The 24,390-nt window shown below is 39.5% G+C and overlaps 1 protein-coding gene across 2 annotated transcripts in view; it reads right to left on the bottom strand.

The window, feature by feature from the left end:
* The window catches only part of LOC130927578 (neuropilin-2-like), a 191,337-nt gene that overhangs the window by 108,266 nt on the left and 58,681 nt on the right, over positions 1-24,390 (bottom strand). For both annotated transcript variants that reach the window (XM_057853518.1, XM_057853517.1), the window contains exons 4-6: positions 15,992-16,219; positions 5,577-5,732; positions 5,323-5,492 (exon numbers count right to left, since the gene is read on the bottom strand). In XM_057853518.1, the coding sequence (XP_057709501.1) occupies positions 5,323-5,492; positions 5,577-5,732; positions 15,992-16,219 (554 nt within the window). The remainder of the gene's footprint in view (positions 1-5,322; positions 5,493-5,576; positions 5,733-15,991; positions 16,220-24,390) is intronic.

The raw sequence follows: 24,390 nt of genomic DNA, 5'->3' as shown, positions 1-24,390 counted from the left end.
ACAGTAGTGAAAGATCATGTTTAATTAATGAAAGATCGCTGCCGCCCCTCCCAGTCAAAATTGAATTGGATGACTATCGACATCAATGGCAGCTAATAAGTTAATTTGAATGTAAATATATCCTTCACAATCTGTAAGATTTTAAATAATAAGCATACAGAAAACGGAAAAAAAAGACTGAACAACACTCAAGTTGTTGGACTTAAAAGCTCAGCCAGAATGTGTGATGAGTATATTACACATGTGAGTGCTGGGTGGCCCACCAGGGTGCAATCCACCTCACCAGGGGAGGTAAAATGCTACGTTTGTTACCTGTCATGAAGACAGGTGTTTCAGACTACTCCCTCTGCACACACACACGCATACACACTTGCTCACTTAGGCCCAGACAGAGATACGCCAAGACACCTAATCGATAGTCCTGAGCTGAGGAGAAGAACACATAAGAAGGGGTGAGAAGAGGTGAGGAGTGAGTGAGATGCGAAAAAGAACGAGATAGAGGTGAAGACCAAATAAGAGGTAGAGCGGAGAGATCGAGACGAATGCTAAGCGAAGCTTCCCTAGAAAGACTGCTCATCAATCACACAACTGTTGGAATAATGCAGCCACCGGCTCTCGCATCATCAATCTACAGCAAGCAAGAGCACCAGAATCGTAATGGAATACAAAATAGTATGAAGCTCCCTTTGACACACACAAGGTGCAAGATTCAAGTACTGCACAAGCATGATGGCATTTATGACAGCTGCTTGTCAAGAAAGGAGCCTTTTCACCACTCACATAGACATCAGTACACATAAGAGCTACACACCAGCTGGTGTTAACGCAAAGAAACAGCTGAGGGGTCTCATTGGAACGCGGCAGCCTTGCAACAAAACTATTGGTCAGCAGCAGAAACAGACAGACAATATGAGAGTTGACCTCCCAGAAAGCTTCAAAAATACACTTGAAAAGTTGTCATACCTTGAAATTTGAGTCAACCAATTTTAAGGAGAACTTAAAAAACTCACTATTTCATGTCATTTGGACTTCAGTTAGGCAGTTTGAATGAACTACACTTCAGTTACTCCGAGGAATTGAACCCACTGCCACACAGACAATTGAGCTGAACACCTTGGCTAACAGTCCAATGCTAAGTGCTCTTTTGAAGGCAATGGGAGCATGATTAAGCCAAATTAGGGTGACCAAACGTCCTCTTTTGCCTGGAGTTGTCCACTTTTCACGACCTGTCCGTATCGTCCGGCCGGTTTTTATAAATTCATGAAAATGTCTGTGTGACGGCCCTGGCCGTTTAATAGTTAATTTTCTGAGATTCTTCCAGTCAGCTGATCGTCGCCTCCACCAGCTGGCTGCTTCCCCTCCCACTGTGACGACAGCTGATCAACGCAGGACGGACCGATGACGTCACCACCGCTGATTGGCCACGGGAAAAGGCGCCAAGCTTCTTAAACCTGCCGCTGTCAACGCTCTATGAGGTCGCATTTGACAGCATTCTGCTGCGGTCCTCCTCGCCAGCTCTTTGCTTGCCATTCACGCTCGTTTGCATTTGATCGCTAGTCTGATACACTCCCCATATATATATATATATATATATTTTTTTTTTTTAAACAGAATTTTTCTATCCAGATGGAGGAGGCACACTTTAAATATATTAAAGTGATATAGGCACCTTTGAGTGAACTTCGAGTAAAATTAAGTATCTCAAGGCCAGGCTGTGTGGCCTCTTTTTTGGAAATCAAAATACAGTCACCCTAAGCTAAATTCACAAAATCTATCATTTCAATTTTTTACAGTTTACTCAGAATTGTAGGTATGACCCATAAAATCATGCGAGTCAACTCATTTAATCAAGCTCATAATATTAATTTGATAAAATGAGTTAGGCCCACTCAACATAAAAAGTTACTTAAGATTAAGAACACTTAAATATTTGAGTTATGTCTAATTCAAATCTTCAGTTAGCATGACTAAGGAAGTAAGGACTAATGACTAGGAAGTTTTAACAGTGTAATTAGAATCCAAAGTGTATCAAAATTACGCGAACTTAACCCGAAAGGAGCAACAATGTCAAGCATATGACTGCCCCTTTATGACTACAGTATGTTTTATGCCTGTTCTTTTTATATTCTGACAAATATATCAGACAAAAGATCAGAAAAATGTGTGCCTCTTTCTCCCTGGAAAGTACGACAGGAAGGAAGTGCAGACTAGTGGGACCTTGACCTCGTGCTTCTTCTTGGCTGCGGTCCCTTCCTGTGTTTCACATGCGAGACGTTGGCCTCAGTGGAGTCTTGACATTTACTACTGCAAGGTTATTTCTTGTAGTTCATGGCTAACATTCTTCTAAAACACCTGTATAAGAAGGCGATGCTACTAAACATCATGAATCAGCTTTGTTTCCTTTTAACTCGTAAAAATACAATTTATAAAGAATTCAGTTCATGGGAATGAGACTATACAGAGCCTAAGGGATGCATGCATGAATAGGTTTGTTATTGTGATACTTTGATCAAGGGATATGGCAGAAGGGAAGGTTTGTGATTTGCCTATTCATCTCTTTGTTATTAAAGCGCAACCACGCTCTACTTGTTTGTCAGGAATCAATTAATTAGAGACGCACCGTTGCACAGACATCCTCAGGATTTTTTTTTTAATCAAGTGAGGTCGTTAAAAATTACACTATCATTTATTTGTCCAAATTTAGATAGGATATTAAAAAAGATAACAATAGCGAAAAGTGAATATAAAACAACAAAAAACATTTGTGTAAAAAACACAAATTTAACTCACTGCCTGCCATAGATTGGGATAGAGAAGCGCATTTTTGCCTTTTTCAAGCAGGAGTCACGGTTTCCTTTGGCGGGACATTATGTCTTTCAAATGGGCTGCCATGATTAATTGACTCATCAAGAACGAAAGGACTATCGACGACTATTTTGATAGATAAATCGTCATGAGACTTTGTTGACCTAAAAATTGTCCAAATCCTTTTTCTTGAGCCTCTCAATAAAAAACAAAAAACTTTCCATCTTATTTATTTTTTTAAACAATATATATACAGTGGTCTCTCAACATACCACTGCTTCAACACACGATCTTTTCGACATCCGACGTAAAATTTGACTCGCCATTTCATTCTACATCCGACGACATGCTTGAAATACGACAATTTATGAGAGCAGTTTCTTTGTTTTCCCACAAAATGAACACACGGCGATTTTGTTGAGGGAGAAATCAACATGGGTTCCAAGAATGTTAGTGCAGGTGGTGATAAAAGGAAAAAAGTGAGGCTTACCATTGAAATGAAGATGGAAATGATAGAAAAATATGAGCGTGGTGTGCGCGTGTCCGTGAACTGCGTCGACAATAAAGCCGTAGAATATCTACGATCTCTACGGTCCACCTCCAAACTTCGTTCGCCAGTCTTTATAAGTTAAGGTGACAAATATTATTGTGGTAACATCGCGAAAAAAATCATCAGGTTTTTAATCATTTATTTCAGAACTTGTGCAACACCACATGCCTACAGTCTGCCCGCAGCTGAACAGTCAAAGTAAAAAGTACCTATCCCTTTCTGTCAAGTCAGCCACGCGGTGCGTTCAGGTACACCACGCAAAATACATCCGCCACATTAGAACCCAATTCGTTACATTATTACAGTTATTATTATTCTTATTACTATTATCATATTATTATTACGATATTTATAAAATAATGTATTTGTTTGACTCCGTGTAAGTGCTATTTGCAATAGTAGGGCTGTGGAACGAATGAATGGAATTAAAATGTATTCTTATGGGAAAATCCTGCTCGGCATACGACCATTTCTACTTACAAACAAGGTCCTGGAACTAATCAACTTCGTATGTAGAGGTGCCACAGTCTTTTTTTTTTTTTTTTTAATGGATAATATTCGGTGATTTCAATAGTCCGTGCTATTTCAAAAAATGTATTTGCATTTCATTGTAGCAAAAGTTAGTCGAAACACATGATTTACTTTTGTGGGCCACAAAAAAATGTGGCGGGCAGGATCTGGCCCCACGGCCTTAAATTTTGACACCTGTGGGATAGATGAAACAGTTCTGAAAAATGATGGTCGTATTTTCATAGACCTCAGGAGACAGATCAACAACATTCCTACTGTTGTAAAAGCTTTTAAATTTAAAAATAAATAAAATGAACAAAAAAAACTCTGGCTGCCATTGACAGCGATAGACATCCAATCTGTTTAGACTGAAATGGACTGGCAACGATCATTCGCCTCAGTCTAGACGGACTGCACATCTTTTGGTGTCCATGGAAGAGAAAGAGTTAAAAATGTGAACAAAAAAATCCATCTTTCAGTGGAACTCTAGAATGAATGCCCTCAAGTTGTAAAATTTAAGTCTGCTACAATGATAATTTATTTTCACTTTCAATATTTTTTGAGGCAATACTTATTCCAAAACTACTATCAACATTAGCATCACGACCACAAGCCACCAATTTATGTAAGCTCACACAAAACCATTCAGTGAGCATCAATGCGTGGCGTTTCATAAATGGAGACTGTCGTAAACTAAGCAAGCCTTGTCTAGTGTCCCGCAACGGATTGTGTTCAAGGTTAGCGATTTGCAAGTTATGAGATTCAATTACAACAGTAGCAACTAGAGATTTACAAGCAAACATCTGTTCTGTTTTTGGGTGTAAAGGACAAACGTGTCCATCATAATTGTTTACTTGAGTATGATGGGAAATATCATTATAAATGCATTATAAGTGAAGATCTTGTAAATCATCTAATACAAAAGTAGACTCCGGCTGCCTTTGGGAGGCTAAAGGAAGGTGACACCCAACAAGATAATCTATTGTTTACAGAAGGGGTGTCACGAAGGAGGGCCTCGTTGGCTGCATCAAATCCATTTCTGTCTGCGCGGTGCATGAACCTCTCACTCCCTTTCCCCCAATGAACCAGACGAGCTCATAACTCAGGCTTGGCAAGTGGCTGGCACAAAGTTGGCACTGTGATGGAACACAGTAAACAATGCCTTACTGAGGCATCGAGCTGCTAAACCTTGATAACAACGCACCACCCACTCTCGCTCTCTCCGTCCTCCTGATACAAATATAGCAATAGAGAGCTATTATGTGTGACCTCCTGCTAGTGCAAGGACAAATATGCTGCTAAAATAACAATGCAATCTCTCTCCAGGTGCGATTTCTATTGTGATGTGAATAGGATTCTAAAAGTCAGGAATGGGCTGTACTCAGCTGTTTTTGAATAACTTTTGCTAGTGTCTGAGTAGTCTGACTGTCATCTAGCCAAAAGCTATGGTAACGCACCTGTATGTATTCTCTGTTGCTGTCTTCATTGGGTGTCCATCCATTGTTGTTGTAGTTGAGTCTGGCCTGATGTGGCAGCCAGTTTTCGTCATAAAAACTTGATGAAGCTGTAATCTGTTCATCGGTGATCTTTCCAGACTCCATGCCGAAAGCATTACTACAATGAAACGCTGCAAAGAAAGCACATATTTACTGTAGGAATGAGATTTCTTTGCTTTAAAAGTACAAAAATCACATGGATTTAATCTACTTACTCTCACTGACTTCCTTGTGCGTCATGTTGTAGCGCGCCGAGAAGCCGTCTTTAGCCACTGCCATGTCGGTGTGGAAGGACAGAGAGAGAATTCCAGTAGATGATTGGATCTCTGGTGGTACCATGGTCCCGCAGTATCGACCAATCAGTGGGCCCACTGTGGATAGAATGAAGGAACCGTTTCAATCGGTTTCAGCAATTAGAATAATCATACATTAATAACACAACATTCATGAAATGCTTAGGATGAGCTTTAAAAAAAACTAGGGGTGTCAAACGATTACAATTTTAAATCGAGTTAATTACACCTTAAAAATTAATTAATCGCATTCAAACCATCTATACAATATGCCATATTTTTCTGTAAATTAATGTTGGAATGTAAAGATAAGACACAAGATGGATATATACATTCAACATACGGTACATAAGTACTGTATTTGTTCATTATAACAATAAATCAACAAGATGGCATTACCATTATTAACTTTGTGTTAAAGCGATCCATGGATAGAAAGACTTGTAGTTCTTAAAAGATAAATGTTAGTACAAGTTATAGAAATTTTATATTAAAACCCCTCTTAATATTTTCGTTTTAATAAAATTAGTAACATTTTCAATCAAAAAATAAACTAGTAGCACGCCATTGTTGATGTCAATAATTACTTACACAATGCTCATGGGTGCTGAAGCCTATAAAATCAGTCGCGCGCAAGCACCAGCAGAGGCCGAAAAACACAACAAGTACACATTTCACTGTGCTGTCATTTTAATCTGTTTGAGCGAGGCATTTGTGCGTTAATTGCGTCAAATATTTTAACGTGATTAATTTTTAAAAAATAATTACCGCCCGTTAACGCGATAATTTTGATAGCCCTAAAAAAAACATAATGACATTTTCAAGAAAGTAATTGCAGAAATTCCAGAACACTCTAGCTGACATGCGTGATGCAGGTGACGATATGGTCGGCAGAAGTTGCACTTTGACAAATGTGAAGAGAAGGACATCTAAGGCTAGGTTCATACCGCAGGTCTTAATCCACAAATCCATTTTTTTCGTGTTTTTGTGACTTGAGTGAGGCATTACCTTGACGGTCTGAACGGGAAAAGTTGCATAAAAGTGGACTATTTCAAATCCGATCTTTGTCACTTTCGTACAGTGGGGAGAACAAGTATTTGATACACTGCCAAAGGGTTTTCCCACTGTATGTGGTTTAAATCAGATCTGGGCCACATTTTTCCAGCATCTGGCTGCAGTCTGAACTGTCAAGTCCCCCAAACAGAATTCATGCAGCAATTACGTCAGCAAAGAGCGAGAGAGACAGGGTGCTACGGTAGCGGTGCAGCTGTGCGTTAGCGCCTAGATTGAACCCAGCTTCTGGGGACTTGACAATAGTCATAAAAAAAAAAAAAGCGGGTTGAGGACAAGCCTGAGAATGCTCGGGTTTCTCTCTACTCCAAATGAGCAGTATTTCAAGATTTCTTACACGGCCGGGAGTCGGGGCAAACTGTCCGAATGTGTGTGTGTGTGTGTGCGCCTTGTGCAGTCATTTGTTTGGATGCTCCTGCCCATGTGGGTCAGCTGGCTCAGCGCATCTCGGACTGCGAATTAGTGCGTATGTGTGATACTTGCACAGGATTCAATAGACAAAGGCAGTCTGAACGGGCACGCAAAAAATAAACAGATGTCACAAAAAATTGGAATTGCGCATTAATACCTGCGGTGTAAACCTAGCCTAAGTTTAAACCACCGATATGAGGCGATTTGGTGAGCCTGCGAACAAGGCGCAGGCAGACAGATATACATTATCATAAGTATTTCATTCAAAAATATCTCTCTACAACTGGGATAGGACAGCGAACATGGATGCACTGTGGAATATTCCTTTGAAATGCCGTATTTTCCTGACTAAGAGTCGTACTTTTTAAATTAATTTGGTTGGGCCTGCTCATTTTTATACTCCTTTTTTCAATTGACAGATGCTAGAGTTGTCAGTATTGTTCCGAAGTGATACTGCAGATGAAGGCGTAAATGGATTTGCAAGTGATTTGAAGTGAGATTGAGAGGTAAGGTCACAAACAAATTGTTATGTTGTATTGTTAAAGCGACAGATATCGTAATAACTTAATCTGTTACGTTAACAGGTGCCCAATGCAATTTTTACTCAGGTGCTACTGATAGTCTGAACTAGGGCTGCAGCTATCGATGATTTTAGTAGTCGATTAATCGATGAAGTAGTTAGTTCAAATAATCGAGTAATCGGATGAGGAACATAAGAAATTAAAATACCTGAGCTGAGCCTCAAACAGTAAAAAAAAAAAAAAGAAAAAATGACGATCTATGTACAACAAAAGCACAATTGGCTAAAGTCCGCTAGCTTGAATGCTATAATATGCTAACGTTTTTTTTTTTTTTTTTTTACAATACTCTTAACAAATGGTCCAGACACATATTCCACAAAAACACACACACACACACACACAAAACGCCAAATATACCTATAAACTAAATTTCCAATGCATTAAAAAAAACACATTCGCTCAAACAAAAAACTTAGCTTATGTTGGTCTTAACAGGGAGCAGCTGGATTCAGCCACGTGATATGAAGCAGACAAAAGGCAGTGTATCCACCCAAATCAATAAAACTAAATGCAAACACTTTCAAAACAAACCATTACAACACCACTTTAATGAAACGAATACTCGATGCAGCGAAATTCAATTCGAATCGTTTTTCTCTAATCGAATACTCAAGTTAATCGATTAATCGTTGCAGCACTAGTCTGAAAAATACAGTAACTTCATTTTAATGTGTACACAACACTGAAACCTGTTAGCAGCATATAAAATGGATGCAGGTACACACTAGGGCCGCAGCTATCGATCATTTTAGTGGTTGATTAATAGATGAACTAGTTAGTTTGAATAATCGAGTAATCAGATGAGGAACATAAAAAATTACAATACCTGAGCTGAAACTCAACCAACCAAAAGATGATCTAAATACAACAAAAAGAACAATTGGCTAACTTACATAGCAAAAGTCCGCAAGCTTAAGTGCTATAAAATGCTAACTTTTTTTTTTTTTAACAATGCTCTTAGCAAATGGTTCAAACACGTATTCCCACAAAAACAACTAAACATACCTGTAGCCTAAATTACGAACGCATTTTAAAAAATTACCTCAAACGAAAACAGCTCGAGTTATGCCATATTCACTGCTGCCACTAGAGGGCGTTGTATCTACCCAAATCAATAAAACTAAATGCAAACAGTTTCAAAACAAACCATTACAACACCACTTTAATTAAACGACTACCCGAAGCATCAAAATTTGATTCAAATCTTTTTTTCTAATCAAATTACTCGAGTTAATTAATTAATCGTTGCAGCACTAGTATACACTATATTATATTATAGTATATTGTAGCGATTAAGTTCTTATTTCTAATCTAGATAAATGACTAACCCCCTTCCTAAACTAAGAGGATAAAGTGGAAGGATAAAACATTGGCTTGACACACCCACATGTGGGTAAGCAGGTTAACTGGGCACGTAAAGCAGCGTTAAGAAAACAACGTGAAGGGTTAGATGTTTCTAATACTACTTAAACATTGTTTAAACACCCTATTTGAATAATAATAAATGCTAACAGAGGACTAAATGCTAACTTAGGTGTGAGGGACAATGAATGGCTATCATGGAGTACATCCTAGGATGTGTGGTTTATGCAATGTCCCGATCACATACTTTTGCACTCGAGTCCGATTCACACGATTTTGATCCAATCTGATACTTCGGCAATGTGATAAGACGGAGATAAAAAAAATCACATCCAAATGTCAAATATTTCCATACTGCTGACTTTATCATTTTTGTGTGATGATATCTTACTGTCACTTACTTTCGCTTCTGACTGAGTGTAATGTTGCAAAGTAAAACAGATTTTTGGTTCTTTTTGGTAATGTCCTTTTACATTTGTATTATGTTGCTGCTTTCTAGGCATTAATTATTGAAAATAAAGATAACTGTATGCCCGTAGTTTGCTGGGATAGACCCCAGCACCCCCACGACCTTTATGAGGATAAGCGGTATAGAAGACAAATAAATCATAGGGGTGTAACGGTACACAAAAATCTCGGTTCCGTAAGTACCTCGGTTTTGAAGTCACGGTTCGGTTCATTTTTGGTACAGTAAGAAAACAAAATGCAAAATGTAAATAAATGTGCTAGTTGTTTATTACACACCTTTGTGCTTTCAACAATAGGAACATTAGCCTATACAAAGCTAGAATTCTGCTCAAAAAGTAGCGGGTATTTAAATATAATCCAACAACAATTTGCCTTTCAGACACCGCGTATTGGTCAGCTTTCTTTCTGAAAGAAAGAAGAAAAAAAGAAGTCCTGTGCTAAAGAGAAAAGCAATCCCATTGACAAAGATTATAACATGCATTTTACAAATGAAATGCCTTAATGAATCATTTTTTCCCCCTTATGAACGGTTTTCAAAAGCTTTATTGGTGGATTTTCTCAAGTTAAAGCACCACACAGAAATTAAGAAATTTAATTGTGTAAGCAGGATCTGTGTATTATTCTTACTATTTAATAACAAGTGTTTTAGCTCATTTCAATTTATTTTATTTAAATGGGCTATTATTTATTTTTATTATGTGTTTATATTTTACAAATGTGATGTAGTATTCATTTATATTGTATGTTTTATGTTGTATAACTTTAGTTCCTATGTGAATATTAGTTCCTACTTGTTTTGTTGTGGTAGGAGGGTTTTGTATTGAACACGAGGCTGTGTTGGTTATTATTATAGCAGAGAAGACAGCAGTAAATCAACAAAGACAAGTCAACTGTGCCCCGATCTACCACTCAAGAGATTTGATGGACTCAAAAAGTGAGTTACGATTGCATATTAGTTTGAAAATGGACCGGATCCACCGTATTTTTACACGAATGACTTTCGGTCTGCCCGATCCTAGCTACCGGTAGTAGTATTGACGCAGGAGGGTCGCGTCTCGCATCAAATAATAAACTCTGCCGTTCTTTTCGTGTGCGTCGTGTTGAGCCGCTTCTGGGACGTGTCTAACACGCGGCCGCACTGTGACTGGTGTGCATTGGCTGATTTACTTTAACGCCCGCGTTTCACTGCTTTCACGCGGCAGCCACGTTGTCGCGCCGTTGACGTTTCTGGGTTATACTGTCCTACCGTGTTGGTCCTCATTATAGTAGAGAAGACGGAGTAAATATAATCTACGTAAAGAAACTGTAACCCGATCGACTCACAGCCTCGAAAAGTAAGGGTTACATTACGTCAGAAACTCGTTCGGTACGCCTCCGTTCCGAACCGAGCACCACGTACAGAAATGGTTCAATACAAATACATGTACCATTACACCCTTAATAAATGAAGATAACTACTTCTTGAAAATCTAATCTTTTTCTCCCGATTTCAATCCTCTAAAGATAATGTGATATGGCTCATTTTCCGATCACGTGATCAGAATTGCTGTTTTCATTACATTTCAAACGTAATGGAAAAAGTCACCACCATTATTAACATGATTAGTTACGTGCATAAAAGCCAAAGACACTGTACAGTATATTGCATTTCAAAACATCTCAAATTATAACCAGTCGGCTAAGTTATAGTTATTTCTGTTACTCACACCCTCTATAAATCATCTGTTTCATTTATCAACATCCTTTCCTTCTTGGGATTGCATCCCCCACAGCTTCCCCCCCTCCGCCTCTCCAATTCCGTCCTCTGCTGAAATATAGTCAGGACCACACCTTTCCCTGTCATTGCCTCCCTTCCGATCATTCATCCCCCACAAGGTAAGCTGCACATAGTTTTCCACTGTACACTTTAATCGTGCACGCATAAATGTGAATGCGTGTAAATCCAAGGATCTAAGCGATTCATCTACTGTCGTCTTCTTTGAAACAGAAACTTGTATGTGTCAACACAAACAGATGAGCATGATCTCAGGCCCTTGGGTGCATATATGTGAGTGAAGAAGAATTCCGAGCAAGAATTTTCTGAATGCTCCTCACACACAGACGCACACATGTGTTGAAGCTTGTGGAGGAGGTAGAAGATGAGAAAACATCCAGCAATCGATCAGTGCTATTGATTTTTTTCCCCTTTTGGAACGGGTGGGTATTTGAAATAGGCCTCTTGAGCAAACAATAGTAAGAACTCTTCTCCTGATAGCGTCGAGAGGGGGAAAAAAAACAGAAATTATGGTAAGAACAGTAAAGCTTTATGGTATTTGGTCGACTATTTTTTTGAAATACTATATGTAAATCTGTAGGAACTCAATTACAGTTTTAATTTGCCCACATATGTGCAGTATGCAGTTCAAGCACCATAACTTTATCACATTGTCGTGATCTTTTCCTTCCTCTTTTGACCTCTGGAAGCAGTAAAAAGAAAAGTCCTTCACCTCTTGAGCTCACTCTTTGGATTTCCTTCCCTTTTAACATCCTCCAAATTCATTTGACTTTCCAAGCCCTTGTGTCATGGCAAATGTCTCATCTTCCCGACAAGTGATGTTATGTTTCCCACGCGAAACATTTCACTTTAACCCTTTATAGCAGAGGTGTCAAACTCATTTTGGTTCACGGGCCACATTTATTGCAATTAGATATCATGTGGGCCAAACCAGTTTATTTTTGGCCAAATAAGTTAATTAATTGGCTGCCATTGACGGCAGTAGGCGTCCAATTTAGGGGCAAATGACCTCCCACTGAATGTAATTTTACTGTAAATTTTGGATCATTTCCTATTGATTTTTTAAGCATTTCCAGGATGCTTTCTGTTGATTTGGTTGATATGGGACATTTTTTGGGTCACTTCCTTGGCTGCCAATGACGGCACTAGATGTACAATCCATTTTGAAGGGGGCAAATGAGCAAATGTAACTCCGGACACGAAAGTGAGCCAAATGCAGTAGTGCATGAACTTGATCACACAAATCTAAGGTTTTATATCAAATAAAACAATTAGATTTATTTATGTACAGTATGAATGAGCCTGCCAGTCAGGTAAAACTACACTGCAGGCCAGATTGGACCACCCCTCAACCATAAATTTGACACTCCTGCTTTATAAGGCATTCATTTAACTCATTGTCTGCCATTGATGGCACTAGACATCCAATCCATTTTAACTGGGAGAGGTTGGCAGTGAGTAATTGCTGCCAGTCCTCTGAGTCAAAATGGATTTGACGTCTAGTGCCGTCAATGGCACTGAAAACAGTCACATTCATTCGCAGTCATTCCTCCCAGTTTGAATGAATTGTACATAAACTGTTGTCAATTAGTTCTTCCCAGTTGAATTGAATTGGAAATCTACCGTTATCAAAAAGTGAAATACTATGAAATTTAAAAAAGGTCAAACTTGTGTACCAAATGTTAATATTGCGGTCCACGTGATATAAAATGTGATGTTTACATATTTTAATGCCAGGATTTCAGGGTTTTTTTGTTATTCCCCCCAAAAAAGTCATGGTGTATATTTTTAATTTGTGCATTCCTTTTTTGTGTATGTCTTGTACTATGTTCATCTTTTACAGATTATCACATTCCTAAAAGGCCTCTCTTTTTTCTATTACATGCTCTGTTTTTTGGGTGAATGAGTCTCAAGTAATATCCCAAAAAGTAAATTTCCAAACATAAATGTTGTCACACTTTTTTGGTTTGATTCAGGTTGTAATCCCACTAGCTAGCCATTTTCCTGTTCTTGGAGGCAAACAAGAGGTCTTCTGGCCTTCACTGATTCATCTTAACATATCCTTCCTTTTGTTCATCTGCTCAACCCTTTCACTGAGCCCCCACTTTCTCTCTTTTCCTCTTCCATCTCTTGAAACTCTATCCAGTTTTCTGTGCTGAGGATTTGTCCCTCTCAACTCTCTCCAGTAATTCCAGCAGCGAGAACAGAAATATCCTAACCCCCTCACCTCTCGTGTTTTTTTCTCTCTCCACTCAGAAACGCTCACTTTATTTTCCCCATGAAAACATATGCGGTTTCTCCGAGGTAGGTGCCAACATTTTGCCTGGAAGCTCAGCTTTTATCAACCAACGCATCGCTACTAAAATACTTGGCATTCCAACTAAATCAATACAGATGTAGGCAGGGAGGAACACATTTCATTTTACTGCACTTAGTGGAGTCCACCTCAAAATTGCTGAAATTTCATCAACTCTAAGCTAAAGGTTTAAACCACAGGTGTCAAACTCAAGGCTTGGGGGCCAAATCTGCCCTGACATAGATTTTTGTGTGGCCTGAAAAAACACATCATACAACGTTCATCGACTTCATGTTTTTAGCTAAAATACCAAAATTGAAGATTGTACTGAGATTTTTTGCGTGAACATTTGTTGAGTTAGATTTTTATGCTGCTTAAAGCAACACTATGTAACTTCTGAGTTTTGATTGATTTTAGCGACGCCGGTGGACAAAAGTTGTAGTGTTTTGCCTTAAAAAGTGCTTGTGACACACACAAAAAAAACATGTTTATTTCATATTACACGCTGTATTTTATGCTCCTGAATAAAATGGACTGCGTTTGATGTGTGTGGGAGCGATCGATATATTTATTCAATTTTCTGAACCCCGCACTTTGAAAATGAGAGACTTCTGGCCATGGTCTCGGATTGAGGAAGAAAGCGAATGTGACGTCAGCAGAGTAATTATTTTCACAATACAGCCATTACTATCGTATGCAGAAGGACTGCAGATTCATTTTGCGGATTCATTTGTTTATTTTTTGCGTCACGCCAGACCCATGTCCTGCAGGTTTTTGTTGCTATACCAGGGAGAATGATGTGAGGCTTTTTGGATTCCCAAAAGATCATGTTTACCGTGAATTATGGGCAAAACAAGTTCGACAATCAAGAGACTATTGGACGTATGGCTAAGTGAGTTATCTACGTGTTTTATGTTATCTGAAATACTGGGATCATGGCAAACGTTTTGACAAGGATGTGGCTTGCATTTTGTGGGTGATAATGCTCCCTGTCTGCCGAGAAGGCCACTCGGCCAACGACTGGCGGCTTGTCGCACACCATGGTCGGCGCTATCCTCGGCTTGGGCCCGGTGAGCCACCCGCTCTCGTCTCCGGTTCTCGATTGTGTCGAGACTTCAACCCCCATCGACCCTCTTCACGTGCCTGCCTAGAGATCGCTATACTCGGCTTTGGCTTGGGCATCCACGCGCTCCAACGTGGGCCGGTTTGTTCACCGAGAATGTGCCATTTTCGGCGTTCATTTCCCGTCCCCGTCCTCAGCGACCAGCACTGCCTGCCTGTCAGCCCACAGCAGGACGAAAAGCCGAAACTTGCTCGCTGCTGAGTGCTGGCCGATCGGTGAAGACAATTAACCCCTCCGCTTTGTGTCACATGATTCGGGGTAGTTTTGTGTGATTTTTCGTTTAGGAAAGGCAAGGAGAAGACTTGGAAAAGCCGCTCGATTCGGGTTAGCATGTCCCCTTGCTCTCACGCCTCCTGTTTTGTTTACACTCTTTCCTCCGTCTCTGTAGCCGGGGAAGGGAAATGACAAAAGCCGGACTAACTCCCGTAGCATAAAATGCCGTTCAGGAGGTTTAAGAAGTCTGCAGTTTTGACCACTATGCAGTAATTTAGTCCAGAATCCAGCTGTGGCTAAGCAATACTATATGACGGTTAGCAACTGTGTGGCGTAGTATGGCTAACCCCCCCATCGGAACTTGTCAACGCTGACGAGTTCGGTTGGGAGGGTGGGTGGGGGGTCACGGCAGCGAGTGAAAGCCGGGCCGGTTTATTCTTGAGTATCCTTTTATCCCTCTTAGCCTCCATTTTTTTCCCCTCCTCCTCCGACAAAACTTATAGTCTCTTTTGTTGCTCTGCCATCTCTTCAGAATCCATGCAAAAACATTCAAAACGACTTCCATCTTTATAATGAAAGGAGGAAGTTACGTATGCCGTAAAGCCTTCAGCACATTTGTAGGTTTTTTGTGTGGCACGGTTCCTGCCACCATCCTCAAAGTTAATTAGTGCCAGTGAAAGCCATACAGATATCCTCAAGATATAAAAGAGGTGTCATTTAACTAGTTGGCATGCTGATTCCAATGTTGCTGGTCACTTTTTGTTTGTTTGTTTTTTAAACACGCCTATTTTTTACGTACTTTGTTACCACTTGCACAGTTACATTGACAGTAGCCATACTCTTTGTAAAAACAAGTTTTAAATAAACATTGCTGTCTTGCCTTCATACCGATTTCTTTCATATTTGATTGTATGCAAATATTTGAAAATGTTAATTACTGTTTTTTTCATTAATTTTTTTTAAGAAAAGCAAGATATTATAGACCTAATTTAAAAAAAAAAAAAAAAAACATTGACTTGATAGAGGAATCTGCCTCACCTCCAGGAAGGCCGTCCCAAACCTCAAGCCAGTCATACTTGCAGTCCCCCTCTGCTCCAGGCAAAGGGTCATTCTCCAGGTCAAAGGTGAGGAAAGTGAGGCTCACGTCCATGCTGGGGGGCACGACAATGATGAAGGAGCACTCCAGGTTGTGGGGGTATTTGTCAGGGAACCCAGGAGATTCAATGAGACCTGAGGGACTTGTGAAGTTTCTGGAACAGTCGGAACCTAGGATGAAGATAAATAAAAAATGATTTGGATAAACTAATATTCGCAACTTGAAATACTTGGCAAATCACTGTTAATATAGATATCTTATACAGTACATCTCATTAAACAAACCCCCTCAAAATAATGTGATATTGGCCATTTTAATTCATGATAATATGCCACGATTGAGATGATTTTTAATAATTTGATGGAAGAAAGTTATTAAAACAGAAAAATGAAAATGAAAATGTATTTATTTGTCTTAGTCAATGGCTGATTTTCCCCATTGTAGTAGTTGAGTCAATGTGTATTCACTTTCATTAACTCATTCTCTGCCATTGATAGTGGTCGACGTCTGATCCATTTGAACTGGGATGCACGGCAGCCCCTGCGATCATTCAATCGTAAACAGCCCTCCCAGTTCAAATAGATCGGACGTCTATCGCCGTCAATGAAACATAAAGATGATGATTCACTGCTAGCGTGACTAGTTGAAATGGCTTGGCAAGCTATTACCACCAGTGGCAGCTACTGATTTAACTGTTTGATTTATTTATGCACCATAAATTTGTGTTGTGTGGCAAATTTTCAAACACCTGGTTTTCTTGTATAGCGACATCTAGTGGCTCTTATACATTATTGAATTAATAATTATCACTGCTGTAGAATTCTTAAATTGAGTTTTTTGAAAATAATATAATGTTAAAATTGACAATAGTGACAATACATAATTTACTATCAGCACTACCCTCAAATATAACATATTACACTTCAAGACTTCTGATATGATTCTGGTTGGTACTTATTGATGAAATAATAGAGTACATTCAGAGAGTGTCCCACTTCTTCTCTCCACATAGATTATGTTTACACTGTCACGGTTGGTTGGTCATCCTGTTAATAGTTTAAAACATACACTCGCACACAAGAATATGCACACAAAAGCACAAACACACGTCAGGTCTCACACCCATTCATATGGGTTTTAGTCTAATCCAGGACCTTTAATAAATCCTCTACTGTAATATTCCCTCTATCAGTGCTCTGTCACACACAATTGGCGTGGTGCAGTGCCACCATTATTCCAGTTTACTCAACCATGTATGGTCACACACCCAAACATACACACACAGCACTGTCTAAGCCTCTTATAGTAACCAATTTCCCTGCAGTCTGTTTGGGTGTCTGCGCTTGCATACTTCCACAAGAAAATGAAGTGAAAGTAAGTAACACATTAAGAGGGCATTTACTCTCTCATGTTAAATGCATTGGGGTGACTGAACTTATTTTCAAGAGTTACTTAAAATAGAGTTACAAATGTCACCCACGAAACACAGTTATACTTGTAGGTTGTTTTTTAATTAAAATGTTCACAGATGTTTGTAAACAAACAATCACCACATGTCCTTTTTTCTGTCCTACTTAGCAATCTGTTGTTACCAAGTTCTTCTCACACATGCAATGACATCAGATGACCACACCTACCCTAGTAGGGGTGACCCTCCCTCCACTCACCTCAACCCCTCAATAATGTGGTTCCGTGTGACTGTAAGCATGTGTGTGTGTGTGTGTCTGGAGTGATCGCCTGACCAGTTTAGTTGCCAGCAGCAATTTTATCCCCCCCTCATTACTTCAAGTTCATGCACATCACATAAACACTTTTGCCCTCCTTTCATATGTGATAGGTCCTTTCAAGCCCTTTTAACCCATGTTTCCACCTTGGTTGTTGTTTTTTCCCCCTTTTTATCTATTTATTTATTTTTATTTTAACTGACAATCCTATACGACAAATAATAAAAGCAGGAAAAATAGGAATAAGTTATTTTACACACTGAATTTTGTTCCTACTTTGTCCGTGTCAGTGCCGGTCTGCATCAAGACTGTTGTTGTTGCACTGCGCGGTGATTTGTGTTGCTGGGTAGATTTTGGAGGGCTATTATCTAGAGGACATTAGACAGTAGTGCCCCAAGGTTTCATTTATATTACATAGTTTCATATTATAAGCGTTTAATATTTTACTACAATAATTCAAAGGTAATTTGTCAACTTTGAAGTGATGACGAGATCACTCACAGTAGTTAATTTATGGATAAGTAATATTTGATCATAGACCGAGCCTAAGACATCTAAAGGTTTTTTTTTTTTTTTTTGGGGTACTTAACCCTTTATAAGGCAATTGACTATTTTAGGTAATTTAAAAAAAATAACCCCATAGAAATACAATATTAGCGTTTTGTATCCAAGCTTGGCCAACATGACCCAAAATGTGATGACAAATATGACAATAAAGGAATGAACAAAATCCTCATGAAATAAAATATTAATAAGACAACACTGAAAAATAAAAATCTCGTTATCGCTCCCGGTAACACTATAAAAATTTGTTTTCTTTCAAAATAAGATTTAACTAATTTCCTGCCATTGACAACAATGCTTTGAATGCTCTTGTTTCAATACCATTGACGCCGCAAAATGTCCAATCCATTTTGACTGGGAGGACTGGCAGTGATTACTCGCGATTACTTATTTACTAGTATACTAAAACAACTAACGGTTAGACCACTGGATTAGATTTAATATATTAAGTAATACAGATGTTCAGATTGGGACATGTAAATATTGTGCATAACAATAACAAAGAGCATGTGAGTGAGTATGTCGTGCAGACGTGTGTTTGTGTACTCATCCTACATCTGTGCGGTCATATACGCGTATCTGTGTGTGTGTGTGAGTGTGTGTGCGCGCACGTGTGGGCGTGTGCATGTGTCTGGCGATTTCTGGGTCACAATAACAGCTGGGGGCACACTGCCTAGACAGTAGAATTTGATTGGCTGCCCTACAAGGGCTCACCATGTATTGGTTGTAATTCTCCTCGAAAAACCATGGTAACAGAAGTGTAAACACTAACAGTTTCTTGTTGTATTTGTGAACTTTTTGGGGTTTGCGCATTTCCAACTTGGAAGCTATTTGTATTCCAAGCATTCACACGCGGTATAATCATCACATGTGGATATTTAAAATGTGAGTAAAGCAAATGACTTTCAGTGGTAGACGTGTTTCAGCATCTGCCAACGTGCCCTTTCCACTCTGACTCTTCTGTTAGTCAGACAGTGAAGGTCTGGTCGTCACAACACAAAGACGTAGCGAGACAATCTCCACCAACACAGACCGGGATTAGACAGAGACCCTCTCTAAAATCATCCTCTCTTAGGGATGAGGGACTCCAAGCAGGGGAGAGAAATCATTAATTCCTAATGCAACATGGCTCCATGACACACTTTGAACAATTGAAACACATTATTAGAAGATAGACTAAACTGTGCTACAGACAATCAAATACACATTCCCTGAGAGAGCAGACCTGTGCCTAAGCAGCCAACTTCAAAATTTTGGTAGAGTGGGCTCTCCCTTTAAGAATGAAATGATTAGGCCAATCCCTTATCAAGTAATTGCAAAATTCCTTCTTTGACCTCTGTGGCCTTTGACCTTGTTACCCCAAAACGTAATTATCTTTGTTTAATATTACAAACATACCATGCAAGTTTGATATTAAAAAAAAAAAAAAAAAACTTTTATTCGTTCTTCAGCTATCTTAAACACAAACATACAGACAGACATACGGAAGCAAACACAAAGCCTCCACCTTTCGTAGACTTCACTAGGGATGTGCACGACTAGTCATTTAATTGTTTAACCTCTCACTCATAATTAAACGTTTTGTATTTTACTAGTCGGTTAAACGCAGCATCATGCATCTTGAGCCTCTTTCAGATATACGCTAAACTAAGTAATGTCTGAAAGCAATTTCCTTGGTCGACTGGCATGGAGATGACATGGACATTAACCGGGACATTGCCTGCTTGAAAGCAGCCGGTTAATTCCTCGGCCAAAGCTTAAAGGCTGATGACGTAAATACTGTATAATGGCAGGCCGATCGTCATTTCCTCTGTCTTCGCAGTAATACAAAAAGCGGTAGACAAACATCGCAATTATCAACATGGCAACTGAAAAGAGCAAAATTAAACTGGAAACATAACGAAACTAATTGGCTACTGAATCTCCGAGCCGATGAAGAGACAGCCCATCATCCATCATTGCAAATGTGTGGTTTATTTTGTTGCCAATGCTGACGTGCATTAAATTGCGAGTTTTCTTGCTTATAGACTAGTCGACTAGTCGCACATAAAATCTAAGACTAGTCGGCAGGGAAATTAGTAAAGCTACCGATACAGATACCCGCATCAGCATGGGGGGGGCGATCCAACCTGAAATGGTGGTATTGGTATCGGCGAGTACCAACAAAGAGGGCCCCGATACCATTTACCCGTCCAGTATTATAACACTTGACCGCAGCCTTTTTTTCTCCTGACACTCACTACACTCTCTGTTGTGAGATGACATGTGATCACTTTGCATGCCAAGCAGCATCGCTATTGGCCTGCTCCAGACCAATGAGAGCGGGTCAATAGCCGCTCTTAACCAATGCCGGGGCAGGTCTTTCATATGTAGGAAAAACAAACTACTAGAGCAGTGCTTCTCAATTATTTTCTGTTATGCCCCCCCCCCCCCAGGAAGACATAAACATTCCGCGCCCCCCCAAACTCTCTGCCGCCACTGTAAATATACTGTAGTATCATTTGTATATAAAATATTCCTCTGCATAACATAGTGTTCTTTTAGAAAGAAAAAAGTAATATAGATCAACTTACAATGAAGTTTAAAAAAAAAATACTCATCCATACTGTAAAAATACACTCAAGATTTTTTCACCATTTGATAATGAAAAATACAATTTAAAAAAGTCAATAAATAATAATACATTCAAACTGATTAGCAACATTAACTCACAAGGACAATAGGCCAAACAATTAGACCGAAAAAACAAAAATTAATAGAACAAAAATGACAGTGTCATTGGACAGAGGGACAGTTTATTTTTGCTGCTGGCAGTATCAGCTCCTTTCCTATGTTGTGGAGTTATTTTGCGCTGAGCAACTTGGAATGCCACCTTATATGATTATATGACAGTGCTCGCTAGTTTACTGATGTAACACTGACAAAGCGGGAGGATTGTTGGCACGTTTTCGCTGAAAAAAATTATTCCTGCTGTCCGCTGCAAACATTTTTAGACAAGGTAAATAGACCGGTCTTTCCTCGTCTCCCACTGTGCTAAAAGTCAAAGCCAAAAGCTGCATACGCTTCGTCATATTTCCTTGTCTTAGCTTTTCATATCTCCAGTGCTCTTATCTGTGTGCTCTTGTTTGGTTAAAAAAAATATTGCGCACACGCTGAAAATGAGAGCGGCACTGCCACCCACTGAGTGGATGTGCAATTACACTTTATTCTAGTACGGCAAAAAATTATGTTCCCCAAGGTCACATGCGCCACGCCCAGCATCGCTCTGCGCCCCCCTGGGGGGGCCCGCCCCACTATTTGAGAAGTACTGTACTAGAGGAAAATGTCGGCGGTCTGGAATTATTTCAGTTTATAATCTCCGTCAATACAATTGCTCCATGCAAGATTTGAGGCCTGAAAGTTTTGAGAGATGGAGTTAAATCAGCCAGTTTCAATACCTCAAACCTGATAAAACATTTGAAGATGAAATGTGAACGAACACAAAGAGTTTGAGGTTGCAACAGCTACCAAGAGAAAGGGGGCTGGACCGGAGCAAAAAACCCTGGTCAGCTCATTTCGTGTACTTTATTTTAATTGTCTTTTACCGAAATAAATGCCACAGTAATTTGAGACCTGTTGCAACCTTTCGGAAACAGAAATATGGGACGACACCCTCGCACCCAAAGCCGTACAGGCGACAAAAAAAAAAGGGATATCCCTGAAACTCCTAAAATTCATAGCTGTATCTATTAGGGGTGTAACGGTACACAAAAATCTCGGTTCGGTACGTACCTCGGTTTTGAGGTCACGGTTCAGTTCATTTTCAGTACAGTAAGAAAACAAAATGCAAAATATAAATGTGCTAGAATTCTGCTCAAAAATAGAAAATACAATATTCTGAAATGTAGATATTTTGAAAAACAAAATAAAAATAAATAACATTGGCTCAGACTTTTTCTGTGAAAAAATATCTGATGTGCAAAATTGAACAGTTGCAACACTGAACAGTTTCAAGTTTCTCATATTAACTTTATGACCACAGCAAAAACAAACACACAACAGAGCCTTAGAACAGTAACAGAAACAGTATTATTTATAATGTGTGCAAAGTGTGTGTAGTGTACACATAAATGTGGACCTCTTCCCTACTCATCCTCTAGCCATTCGCTGAGGCAAACCAACTTATATACTGTACATTTTCTGAGAGTTGTTCCATCTATATTCTTTTTTAATTTGAATTACCCACCCAGAGAGCCAACTTGATTTTCTTCCATGTTTACATTTAACCGTTACCCACGCTGCTCACTGCACTTCTGAGTGGTGCGGCGGCCCCGGCCGTTTAATTGTTATCTTTTTTGAGACTGTCAGTCAGCTGATCGTCGCGTCCGCCAGCTGGCTGCTCCCCTCCCAACGTGACGTACTCTGACGCCGGACGGGAAGACGATGTCGCCGCCGCTGATGGGCCACCCGAGAAAGGGTTCCAACTTCAAAAACTAGCCATTGTCAACACTCTTGAGAGTTCGCATTTGCAGCATACGTGCCGCGTACCTCCTCTCCTCGCCAGCTGTTTGCTCGCTATTCATTCACCTGTGCATTTGATCGCTACTTTGTTACACTCCCGCTTTTTCGGTGAGGTCTTTTGTTTTCATTCGTTATTGGATCGTTTTTGTTCACCACTGTAAAGAAGAGCACCGCAGCAGTAGGCATAAACTGCCGTTTTTGTTCAACTCGTTTTCTCCTGTTTTGTTTAGTGTAGGAAGCTGTCTTTTTGTTATTTCCTTTTTACGATCAGGGTTTACTTAGTGGGTGGGGTTTAAGTGTAGTTTCATTTTGTTGTTTGGCCTGGGCTTACGCTGAAGCCAGCTTCTTCCGCATTTTATTCATTGCGAGTTCGACTTGTGTGAATAAATTGGTGTCCACTTGCAACTTGTGTGTGTGGCTCGTTTTATGTTACGCCCTTTGCGAGCCATCCGTGGGACGTAACAGTGGGATTATGGGATGCATGAGCGGGCATTCCGCGCTTGCGTTAAATGTGTCAAATATTTTAACGTGATTAATTTAAAAAAGTAATTACCGCCGTGCTAAATTTGACAGCACTTTACATTACGTCACAAACTCGTTCGGTACGCCTCCGTTCCGAACTGAGCGCCCTGGACCGAAACGGTTCAATACAAATACATGTACCGTTACACCCCTAGTATCTATTTATATATATTCTGTATTGGTTCAATACGGAACGCAACTTTCAATTCCCGATTCGGAACGATTCCTCATTTCAAAGGACGGGTGGGAAGCCTATTTTAAAGTGCTGTAGAAGTATGCAAAGTAAGCTAAGCTAAGTGGCTAAGTGTGTGTTGCTGCTGGTGCACAGAGAGGGAGGCTAACAGAGAGACATGATACTGTGGTCAATTATTATTACTTATAATTTCATGAAAGTTTCACTGTTTGACCTTTGAGAGCCAATACTCAGGGTTTAAAAAACGTTTAATCATTATTCATTCATTGTATTTTTCTTTATTACTGTTGCGCTAGTATTGTACATGTTTTTATTTCACAAATTTAGCACTATTTTGGCCTTTGAGAGCCAAAGGTTTATCTAACTATTGTCACCCATACCAGCTATGCAATGAAAAGTTCTACTGGATTCACTTTGTATATATACATTTTAAACAATGTGGTATCGGTAACGGGGCCAAAGAATGGTATCGGTGAAACACTAGTTGGAATTCCCATCTCTAGACCTCAACTCCTGGCGGAGGTCATTAAGTGTCAAAATGGGAACAATACCTTGAAAGAATTAGCAGTTTTAAGTTGTAAATAATTTTAACAAGATTCTTTCATAAAGAAACAATTTTAACAAGACTCCTTCATAAAGAAAGCATTTCAAGATATAAAGTGCTTATGATTACAAAAAACATATTGTGATAATGGCAGTATGTGCAGTAGGAGCACACATAATAATGACAGTATATAAGGTGTGTATGAGGCCCACATGCATGCACTTTCATTCTGATACACGTATATCGAATGCAGGCGCCCACACAAGCAGACGTTGAGTTGCACCTTCCAGGATA

This window comes from Corythoichthys intestinalis, chromosome 12 (genome assembly GCF_030265065.1).
Source record: "Corythoichthys intestinalis isolate RoL2023-P3 chromosome 12, ASM3026506v1, whole genome shotgun sequence".
Taxonomy (NCBI): Eukaryota; Metazoa; Chordata; class Actinopteri; order Syngnathiformes; family Syngnathidae; genus Corythoichthys; species Corythoichthys intestinalis.
The sequence above is the reverse complement of the archived record's forward strand: the minus strand, read 5'-3'. Positions and strand labels throughout refer to the sequence as shown.